The sequence below is a fragment of the Leptopilina heterotoma genome, unplaced genomic scaffold (genome assembly GCF_015476425.1).
Source record: "Leptopilina heterotoma isolate Lh14 unplaced genomic scaffold, ASM1547642v1 Lhet_237, whole genome shotgun sequence".
NCBI lineage: Eukaryota > Metazoa > Arthropoda > Insecta > Hymenoptera > Figitidae > Leptopilina > Leptopilina heterotoma.
The window spans coordinates 1,019,336-1,030,488 of NW_025110953.1; the positions used below are offsets into that span (position 1 = coordinate 1,019,336).

The 11,153-nt window shown below is 20.9% G+C and overlaps 2 protein-coding genes across 5 annotated transcripts; both read right to left on the minus strand.

Moving 5' to 3' along the window:
* Positions 1-313: 313 nt before the first annotated feature.
* Positions 314-4,597, minus strand: LOC122502739 (cell death abnormality protein 1-like). 2 transcript variants are annotated; one of them, XM_043612927.1, is made up of 8 exons: positions 4,456-4,597; positions 3,930-4,067; positions 3,350-3,487; positions 3,021-3,161; positions 2,251-2,391; positions 1,802-1,942; positions 972-1,115; positions 333-576 (listed from the first exon to the last, which is right to left on the minus strand). In XM_043612927.1, the coding sequence occupies exons 1-8, from the start codon at positions 4,511-4,513 to the stop codon at positions 500-502; spliced, it is 978 nt and encodes a 325-aa protein (XP_043468862.1). In that variant the 5' UTR covers positions 4,514-4,597; the 3' UTR covers positions 333-499. The 2 variants fall into 2 exon arrangements, with proteins under 2 accessions (XP_043468863.1, XP_043468862.1); XM_043612928.1 differs by lacking the exon at positions 2,251-2,391 and having other exon boundaries at positions 314-576.
* Positions 4,598-5,277: 680 nt separating this feature from the next.
* Positions 5,278-11,134, minus strand: LOC122502737 (protein draper-like). 3 transcript variants are annotated; one of them, XM_043612923.1, is made up of 7 exons: positions 10,976-11,134; positions 9,883-10,059; positions 9,472-9,627; positions 9,014-9,151; positions 6,395-6,664; positions 5,809-5,955; positions 5,278-5,690 (listed from the first exon to the last, which is right to left on the minus strand). In XM_043612923.1, exons 1-7 carry the CDS (start codon positions 11,046-11,048, stop codon positions 5,614-5,616), a joined length of 1,038 nt encoding a protein of 345 aa, XP_043468858.1. In that variant the 5' UTR covers positions 11,049-11,134; the 3' UTR covers positions 5,278-5,613. The 3 variants fall into 3 exon arrangements, with proteins under 3 accessions (XP_043468858.1, XP_043468859.1, XP_043468860.1); XM_043612924.1 differs by lacking the exon at positions 5,809-5,955; XM_043612925.1 differs by lacking the exon at positions 9,883-10,059 and having other exon boundaries at positions 10,976-11,133.
* Positions 11,135-11,153: the final 19 nt, after the last annotated feature.

An 11,153-nucleotide genomic window follows, 5' to 3' on the forward strand; every position in this document is an offset into this window, starting at 1 on the left:
ATCGTGTTTTTGAAGAAAAATGTGAAAATATGTTTTGAAAATAATTGAATTTTACAAAAACTTAGAATTGATGTTATCGGAATAAGAGAGAATGTTAAAAGCCTTTTTTTAGAAATTAATAGGAATAGTCATGAAAATACAAAATAGAATTTTTGTATTACCTAATTCAAAATAAAGAAATCGACTTTTCCGATTTTTCGTTTTGAGTCGACTTTTTTCGCTTCGTAAATTTGATCCGAGGTTTGTCGAAAAAAAATTCAATAAACTTTTGAAATAAACTTTTGAAATTTATTTATTTGCATAATATAATAAAATATAATAAAGTAATAATTCAAATATTAAATTTGACTTTAAAGAGAAGCATAAAAATTACTTTTGAACTGTATCATGTTTTCTAATAAAAATAAACTGTCACTGTTAAATTTACAATAAGAATAGTGATTAAAACCACAAGAAATTAAGAATTATAGTTGAAAGTAGAAAGACTGTCGTTCAAAATTTAGTGACACAAAAAAAATGCAAGTACTGTCACTAAAAGTCCTGATGAAATGGAAATTGTCATTCCAGAATTTTTAGCTGAAAAAAACATTTCAATTAATCTATTAAATTTAAATTGAATCTTTCTTAATTACTTAGTCTAAATCGTCTAAATTTCCTAATCATTTATATTATAATTTTTAATCTAAGGAAAATTAATTAATTAATAATTCAAATTTCTATTGATAAACAAGACGTTAAATAAGAACTTATTTTTTGTTAGTTATTATCTTAAAAAAGAAAAAATTAAGATAGGAGGGAAGTTAAAAAAAATTTATATTTTTATCTCTTATTTTTTATTGAATTAATTTAATTTAATTCAATAATAATTTGATTATAATAAAAATTTTTTAAAGCATTGAGATTCTTTATTTTTAATAATTTCTAATTTTTGCTTCGAAATCGAAATAAATAGTTTATCGATTTTTAATTACCTTTTTTATCTGCACATGCTTGTCCTTTCTTTTCATATTTAGCTTCACATACGCATTTCTTAGAAGTTTCATCGCATTTTGAATTTTTAACATTTGTACTGCATTCAGCATTATTGACACATATATCGTCCAATTTTTTCACAACTGCAATGTTTTAGTCATGTATAATATTTCTTTTACTTTATTATTTGCCTAGTATTGACATTATTTAAAAAATACATTTATTTCACATATAAAAGAGTTTACAAAATTTACCCTTTATTAAAGAATAGAGAAAAAATATATAATATTTGTGTCCTGACGCGGTAAAAAGGGACCTTACGTAAAAAAATTAACTTTGAGTTATTGATATACCATTCTCACTAAATTCAATTCATAAAATGGCATTAATAATTCAAAATTGATTTTTTTAGGCGTAAGGTCCCTTTCACCTTGTCAGGTCACATATATATTATATTATTTAAATAGAAAAATTTAAGTTTATATTAGATAATATAATAATTGAATTTATTTTCTATTTAACTTTCAATACTATACACTTTTATTCTGTTTTATTGATTTATTCCATTTATTATTCAATTTCTCATTTTCTTATTTTGTATTCAAGTAATGTTTCAATTAACACTTTTACCAAACAAGGTTATTATATTGTAATTAAAATTTTCAAATAAATCAAATTTGAAAAAAATACAACAATTTATTAAGCATTGAGATTAAATTAAGGATAATTAGAATGGATTTTTTCCAAATCCGTTCCCTTTGATTTTTCTAAACTGAAAAGAATTCTTTATTATTTATAATTTTTTATTTTTTCTTTCAAATTGAATTACCTTTCTTCTGTTCACATTTATTGGCCTTATTCTCATGAGTATCGGCACAGTCGCATTTTTTACTAGCATTGCATTTTGAATTTTGAATATCTTTAGTGCAATCAGCATCAGCTGTACATTCATCTCCCAATTTTTTCGCACCTGCAAAATTTTAGTCATAAAATAAAATATAAAAATAAAATAAATATAATATAAATATAATAATTATAAATATAAAATATAAAAAATTAAAATTTCGATTATCCGAACCGAAAAAATATATAAGTTTCTATTAAATAATATTAATTCAATTTATTTTCTATTTTACTTTCAATTCTATTCTATTTTATTCATTTATTCCATTTATTATTCAATTCTGACTTTTCTAATCTGAAAATTATTCTTTATTATTTATAAGTTCTGATCTTTTCTTTGAAATCGAAAGAAATAGTTTATCGATTTTTAATTACCTGTCTTCAGTTTACATTTATTTTCTTTATTCTCATGAGTATCTGCACAGTCGCATTTTTTATTAGCATTGCATTTTGAATTTTGAATATCTTTAGTGCATTCACCATCATTGGCACAATCATCTCCCAATTTTTTCGCACCTGTAAAATTTTAGTCATTTAATATTTCTTTTATTTTATTATTTGCCTAGTATTGACATTAGTTAATTTATTTATTTATTTCATATAAATGGGAAATTTACAAAATTTACCCTTTATTAAAAAAAAGAGAAAAAATATATATATGTGTCCTGATGGGGTGAAAGGGACCTTCGTCCAAAAAAATTAATTTTGAGTTATTGATCTATATACTATTCTATCTAGATTATTTTAATCGATAAAATAGTATTAATAACTCGAAATTAGTTTTTTTGGGCGAAGGACCCTTTCACCCTATCAGGACACATAAATATATTTTTTCTCTTTTTTTAAATAAATGGTAAATTTTGTAAATTCCCCATTTATATGAAATAAATAAATTAATTAAATATAAAAAATTAAAATTTCGATTATCCGAACCGAAAAAATATATAAGTTTCTATTAAATAATATTAATTCAATTTATTTTCTATTTTACTTTCAATTCTATTCTATTTTATTCTGTTTTATTCATTTATTCCATTAATTATTCAATTCTGAATTTTCTAAACTGAAAATTAAATTCTTTATTATTTATAATTTCTGATTTTTTCTTTCAAATCGAAATAAATAGTTTATCGATTTTTAATTACCTTTCTTCTGTTCACATTTATTGGCCTTATTCTCATGAGTATCGGCACAGTCGCATTTTTTATTAGCATTGCATTTTGAATTTTGAATATCTTTAGTGCAATCAGCATCAGCTGTACATTCATCTCCCAATTTTTTCGCTCCTACAAAATTTTAGTCAAAAAATAAAATAATTCATTAAATATTGAGATTAGATTAAGAATAATTAGAAATGATTATTTTTTGAATCAGTTTACTTTGACTTTTCTAAATTGAAATGTATTCTTTATTATTTATAATATATGATTTTTTCTTTTAAATCGAAATAAATAGTTTATCGATTTTTAATTACCTGTCATCAGTTCACATTTATTTTCCTTATTCTCATGAGTGTCTATACATTCGCATTTTAGATTATTGCATTTTGAACTTTGAATATCTTTAGTGCATTCACCATCATTGGTACAAGCATCTCCCAATTTTTTCGCAACTGCAAAATTTTATTCATTTAATATTTCTTTCACTTTATTATTTGTCTAGTATTGACATTATTTAAGTTTCGATTAGATAATATTAATTAAATTTATTTGCTAATTCTTCTTCAACTTTATTCTATTTTATTGACTTATTCCATTTATTATTCAATTTATCATTTTCTTTTTTTTTGTATTCAAGTAATGTTTCAAGTAAAACAATATTATTAAATAAGATTACTATATTATAATTAAAAATTTTAAAGAACTAGGTATAATATAAATAAAATTAAATAATTTTTTAAGCATTGATATTAGATCACGAATAATTGGATATATGATTTTTTTTAATCAGTTTTTTTACTTTGACTTTTCTAAACTGAAAAGTATTCTTTATTATTTATAATTTCTGATTTTTTCTTTCAAATCGAAATAAACAGTTTAACGATTTTTAATTACCTATCTTTAGTTCACATTTATTTTCCTTATTCTCATGAGTTTCTAAACATTCGCATTTTAGATTATTGCATCTTGAATTTTCAACCTCTGAAGTGCAATCACCATCATTGGCACAATCCTCATTCAATTTTTTCGCATCTACAAAAATTATATTTTTTAACATCTATTAAAATTAATTTTACTATACGAGTTCCTTAAGAATAATTTTTTTTAATATTTCATATTTAATGTATGTATTTAATATTATTTATAACTAATAATTCTCAATTAAATCCGCTAACGATTAATATTTGCAAAAATAGGAAACTTTTTTCTTTTCACCGAGGAAAAAAAACATTACTTAGAACAGTTAAAAATTTCACTTTATTAAGAACATTTTTAGTTAATTCAAATAATATTTTCGCTATTCCAGAGAAATTTATCGCTGTTCCAGGTAAAACATTTTTTCCGTGCGTGTAGAAAAAATATTAAATATATACAGATAAGAATTATTTTAGTTTTATAGATTAAAGGAGAAAAAATTTACCAATATTGTACACCGCGAGGGCAAGTAGAAAAATTGTGAAAATTAATTTCATTTTCATTTTTTTTTCTATAAGTTGTAATTCACTCAGGAATATAACAAGACACTATTATTGAGAGAGAAAACTGAATACATGAAAACAAAATGCAAGCAAATATATATATATACTCCTCGATATGACAATGGTCTAAAATAAGTGGGGTCAAAATGATATATTTTTAATAATTAACCTTAATTACGAAATTCTTAATCACTTATTATAAGTTGTTTTAAATTTTATTTTAAGAGTGTCATTATTATATTGGAAATATTTGTTTATAGAGCAATTTACAAGGCTATTGAACTATGCGCGTTTCGACCTAAATTTAATTACTTTCAAGTCTAATATCAATACATATCATTATCAAATTTGGAAAGAATTAGGACAATTTGTATAATTAAATTTAAGAATAGTATTTGTAATAAAAAAAAAATTTATTAGGACATGCAAGTCGCTTTTTACAAAAAGTTTAAAATTTAATTTCAACTGAAAATCGCTGTAAAAATATTCGAATCGATTAATCGAACAAATTAGAAATCACTTTTTAGTATATTTTGAGAGTAAATAAAATTGTAGATATACAGAGAATTTTCTATATTTACACAGTTGGAAATTTTAATAACATTTCCATTTTATTTAAATTCATATTTTTTACCATATTTTATAAATTCTTATATTTTTTTTTAGTGAATCATCACTTTTATAAATTTTTTCTTTGTTTGTTTGTTTTATTACATAGTTCCAAAATTAAAGATAATAATGAATTAGTATAAAAAAAAGAAATATTACAGTAACAAAACATTTATTTATAATTATTCTCAGTGAAATTTCATTAAACAGAAATCACTGTAGAATATCACATTGAAAGACAGTAACATTTGAAAAAATCTTCATAGATTTTTTGCACGAATTATTCGATGCATATATAATTAAGTGTTCGCTACCAATTCGATACACTTTTAAATTAATAAAATTGTTCATAAATATTCTTTATACAAATACATTTATATAAAATATTATTATTTTTTTTTCTTCATAAAATTAATGATGAGAATAATGCGAATAAAATTATTAACAAATTGAGAATTATGGCTGACTGTTGTGAGATTCACGTTTATCGTTTACAGACAGGATAAAAAACCGAGTAGTGTTATCAAAAGCAATGACGATAGGTACAAAGTGACTGCTGACGATTCATCTGTAAAGAAAGAAAAAAAAATTAAAATTTTTGGCCAAATTGATTTTTAATTTCAATATTCATTTCATTGTGATTTTTTATTTTTGTTGAGAAAAAAAAAAATAAAAAAATATCTTACTGTCTTTTTCCTCACACTGATAACCAACTCTCTCAAAACCATTACTACAAATGCACACTTTTGCATGTGCACATTTCAAAAAATTTCTATCATCACTTCTTGATGTTTGGTGACAATCTTCATCATCATCGCAAGGCTGACCGAGAGCTAAAAAAATATTTAAAAAAAATTGTTCTCATATATAAAAAAATATAAATAAAATCTTTAACAAAATTTTCATTATCTGAACGTGAGGTCCAAAAAAATTAATTTAAAAATAATTATTCTCATATGAATATAAAACAAAATAAATTGAAATAAAATCTTTATCATAAAAATTAAAAAATTATAAAGACAAAAAAATTCAATTAAATGAAAATGAAATGAAAGATTCAATTAGATTACTAAATTTAATTCATTAATTATGTAATCAAGAAATGAAATGGATTATTTCCTACTGTAAATTAGTAAATTGAGAATTTCTATCATAATTGCAATAACATTTCGAAAATTTAATAAAAATTTCAAATTAATTAAATTGAATTGAAATTTGAAAATTTAATTCCACTGAGAAATGAAATGAGATTAAAATCGATTAAATTATTACTTTTGCTAGGTATACACTTCTGTCTGAATGGAACATAATGATAATTTCTAGCGCAATGACAATATCCTTGTACACAATCGGCATCCCCTAAACTCGTTGTACATTGTACAGTTTCAAAACATCTTTCTCCATGTTGAACAACATCGAGGCACATGGATTTTCGTGAATTTATAACTCTATTTCCCGCGCAAACACATGTATGATTATCTTCAGTGCAAAATCCATAAATATGCCAACACTCTCGACTATCATCACATTTTTCACCATATCCTGTAAAAAAAAACAGTGAATGTTTCATTAGAAAAGTCCCCTCCACACTTCTTTTCTATTTATTAGTTTTTTAAATTAATAAATTATTTATTTATTCCAATGAAATAAATTTTTTAATCTGAATTGATTATAAAAAAAATTAAATTAATTTTAAATTTAATTCAGATACAAAATATATTACAATTTATTATTTTATTACAATTTTTTTTAGAAAGTTTTATAATGATCTAAACAAATAAATAATATTTAATTAATAATATTAATTAAATAATTAAATAATTGAATTCTTTTGATGAATTTTAATAAAATTTTTTATTATATTTTTCGAGGAATTTGATAAAATTTGTAATAAAAATTATTAAAATTCTGCGATGAGTTTTATTTTAAATGAAAACAATTGAATTCCTGTAAAAAATTTTATTATTTATGAAAATAATTAAATACGTGTTAAAAATTTTATTATATGAAAATAATTGAATTCTTACGACGAAATTTATATAAAAATTTGTAAATAATTTAATTCCTGTGAAATTTTTTATTTTTGAAAAAAATTGAATGTTTGATTTTAATTTTATTAAAATTTTTAGAAGTAATGGAATTTCAGAGAAGAATTTTATTATTGATAAAAAGATCATTGAAATTTTGATGAAATTTTTTATCATAATTAAATTTCTGCGAAGAATTTTATTATAATTGAAAATAATTGAATTTCTGCAATCATTTGTAAATTCTCCGAAATTCAAATTTTTTTTTACTGGTTTTAAGTATAAAATTCTTCTATAAATCCATTTTTTAATAATTAATTAATTATATATATTAAAAAATTAACTAATTTCAGAAGAATTTGAATTATTAAAATTTTTCAAAAATATAAGTTCTTTAAAATTTCTAATTAAATTTATTAAAAATTTATATTTTATACAATTTCAAATTGAAACCTTTAGAAGTTCATCATTCTGTATTTATGAAAATTGTAAACGCAACTATTTTAATTCAATTAATTTTGAAATATTTAACTAAAATTATTTATTAAATAAATAATATCTAAGTGGTAGTTTTTTGTTTTTGGAAAAAATTTTAATATTTATGAAAATAATTGAATTTTTGGGAAGAATATTATTAAGATTTTTTTAAAAGGATTGAATATTTGCGAAAGATTTGTAATTTATGAAAATTATTGAATTTTTGTGAAAAATTTTTCATATTTATGATAAGAATTGAATTTTCGCGAAAAGTTTTATAAAAATTTCTTAAAATAATTGAATGTTTGCGAGGATTTTTGTTATTTATAAAAATAATTGATTTTTTGTGAAGAATTTTATTAAATTTTTAGAATGATAATTGACTTTTTTTGAAGAATTTTATTATTTATAAAGATATAATTCGAAAATAAAAGGAATTTATCAATCTTCCAAGTCAAAAAATAAAAAACAACATTTAACGTTTCGACAGATCTGCTGTCCTCTTTACAATACAATATTTGTCAGTTGATATCTGTTATCTCGGTTAATATTTTTCTTTTTTCTTTTCACTATTATTGTTTTTGTATGTATTATAATTTTGTTTTCTGCAAAGTCATTGACCTTTGCCTTTTGTTTAAATCTTTAGTGAAGTTAGTTAATTTGCAATCGTTTTTTGTAAAATTTTATTTTGTAATTTTTTTGTATTTTTTATTATTTTCTAATTGTTAATAAATGTTTTCAGTTTCTGAAAAGGACAGCAGAGCTGTCGAAACGTTAAATGTTGTTTTTTATTTTTTGACTTGGAAGATTGATAAATTCCTTTTATTTTCAAATTATATAATTTTTACCAAGTGATAAATTCTTTTAAATTCTTTTAAATGTATTTATAAAGATAATTGAAATTTTTACGAAATTTAAAAAAAAAATTGAAAATAACTGAATTTTGGAGAAGAATTTTATTATTTATAAAGATAATTGAAATTTAGACGAGAATTTTTAATAATAAAAAATCTATTTATGAAAATTGTAAAAGCAAATCTTTTAAAATGTAATTAATTTTGAAATATTGAGTAAAATTATTCATTAAATAATTTTTTCTATATAAATAGTTTTGAAAATTACTAGAATAAAATTAATAATAAAGTAAATTCAACATTTAAAAAAAGAAATTAATTTTCTAAATTATCGAATAAATATTTTCTGACAACATTCTAATTTTAACGATGTATAAAAAGATTGTCGTTTATTTGAACGTTCCGAATGTTGAGGGTCATAATAAAATTAGAATGATAATTAAATTAATGAAGGAAAAATTCTGAATTGGTAAACAATTGAAAAGAATAATTAAATATAGAAATTATTGTTAAAAAATGATTTTTTTCTTTACCAATGTCCTTCCAGCACTGACTAGCAGAAACATGATAATTTTCGCGACATTCACATTTTTTATCTGTGCATGTTGCATTAGGAAATTTGAAAGTGCATTGCTCCTCCTTTTTACAAGGATCTTGTAAATTTCGAGCGGCTGTAAAAAGAAAATTTTTAATATTATTTCTTATTATTAAATAACACGCTATAAATAAATTTATTTATTACAAATAAAAAAAATTTATAAATAAAATGAATTCTTACATAACATATTTTATTTAATTAAATTTAATTTATAAACAATATTAGTAATTAATTTCTTTAAATTATTCTACTAATGGTAAATTAAATTACCTACAAAAATAGTGATAAATGAAAAAATTATATAATTCTCAATATCTACTATTTCTTATTTCTAAATAAAATCGTTTAAAATTGATTATATCTTCTTAATTTATTATCAATTTAAGTAATTACCTTTCAAACAATATTTTCCGTCTTTCGTATTTGTAAAATCAGGCTGACAATCACATTGTTTTGTTTCATTACAATAAGCACTCAGGTAATGACAGTCGCTATTATTGGCACATAATTTTCCAATGAAAGACTCCGGTTCTGAATCAAAATCCGAATCTGAGAAGAAAATTTCCAATATTAAAAACAAGAAAATTTTTTTTTTCGAAATTATACGAAAAATTGAATTATCTGTATAAATATAATGAAATTTTAGAATTTATATTAGAGGAGTTAAAATTTTCAAATATCTTTAAATACAAAAAAAAATTATCAAAATGAAATAAAAAATTTGTTAAATACAAAAAAATTTATTAAAAAGAAATAAAAAATTTGTTGAATAAAATAAATAAAAATAAATTTATTCAGTTACACCTTCTAAGTTTCTCGCTTGTGTGTTTTGATTTTGAACAATTTCAGAACAATAAGTTACACTATTATCTTCTCCATTTGTACATAAACATTTATTTTTTTCACATTTTGATTTTGGTCCAAAATTACTTTGGCATTCTTTATCCTCTTTGCACGGAAACGCACCTTGACTTAATTTCGCTATAAAAAAAAAAAATTATTGGAAAAAAATAATACTATTTTCACTGTAATAAGAAAAAAATTACAAAATAAATGAGTCATAATATTCAATGAGTTTCTGAATAAGAATCATTAATATTAATTAGGAATAATTAATTTATTTTATTACAAAGAATTATTATAATATTAAATATTAGTATAAAAAATATAAAATAATTAATAATTAAATCATTAAATTACATTGTTATTAATTTAAATTAAAAAATAAATAAAAAAATAATAATAAATTTATAATAAAATTAAAAAATAAAAGAATAAAAATAAGTAAACAAAATTTTTTTTTAAATTGAAGAAAAAAATTATTTGACACGTGGAATAAAAATAATTTCATACACCACATAAATTATGCTTACTCAAACATAAATTAAAATTCAAACCTTAATAAAATCTGGAGCGTGAAGTAAATTCGAAATCTACTTCTTAGTTTTAATTATTTAATTTAATTAAAATTAAAATAACAAAAATATCCAATATGTTGATTGAAAAATTCAAAGAAAGAAATATGTTTGTTTGTTTTGATTTTAGGAAGAACTGAGGTGATTGTTCGAAATTTTTCGCAAACAATATTTTCGATTTCTAACCAGAAACCATCATGATATAATTAGATTTTCAATCTAAAACGATTAATTAAAAATTGTTTACATAAATAATCGCAATTCGAATGCATCAATTAAAAATATTTACTAAAAACTTATAATATTATAATTGTAGTATTTATATACCTATATTTATATGCTCTATATACTATATATGAACTAAATATACTGTATATGTACTAAATATTCTGTATTTATATACTATATTAATTATTACAAAAAATAAATGAAAATAAAAATTTATTTCCCTTTTAAATGCACATATAAAAAGAAAAACTTACCGTTTCTTTCGAAATTATACTCCGCACAAGTAAATGTAAAGAGAACAATTGTGCAAAATAATAAAACTTTCATGTTTTGTAGAGTGAAATTAACCGTCACTCAGCAATTCAATAGGACACGACACACTGAGAAATAGGGGACGAAGAATTTCATCGAAAGCAAAGGCAAACTGCGCGT

What these genes read in the sequence shown, in the direction of transcription:
- LOC122502737 (XM_043612923.1), bottom strand. Translation starts at nt 11,048, where the DNA reads ATGAAAGTTTTATTATTTTGCACAATTGTTCTCTTTACATTTACTTGT. An exon ending in TCAGTGCTGGAAGGACATTG is followed by an intron (nt 6,665 to 9,013) that starts GTAAAGAAAAAA and finishes TTTTTTTTACAG; the next exon opens with GATATGGTGAAAAATGTGAT. An exon ending in TCAGTGTGAGGAAAAAGACA is followed by an intron (nt 5,691 to 5,808) that starts GTAAGATATTTT and finishes CTTTCTTTACAG; the next exon opens with ATGAATCGTCAGCAGTCACT.
- LOC122502739 (XM_043612927.1), bottom strand. Translation starts at nt 4,513, where the DNA reads ATGAAAATGAAATTAATTTTCACAATTTTTCTACTTGCCCTCGCGGTG. An exon ending in TAAATGTGAACTAAAGATAG is followed by an intron (nt 3,488 to 3,929) that starts GTAATTAAAAAT and finishes AAAATTTTGCAG; the next exon opens with TTGCGAAAAAATTGGGAGAT. An exon ending in TAAATGTGAACAGAAGAAAG is followed by an intron (nt 2,392 to 3,020) that starts GTAATTAAAAAT and finishes AAAATTTTACAG; the next exon opens with GTGCGAAAAAATTGGGAGAT.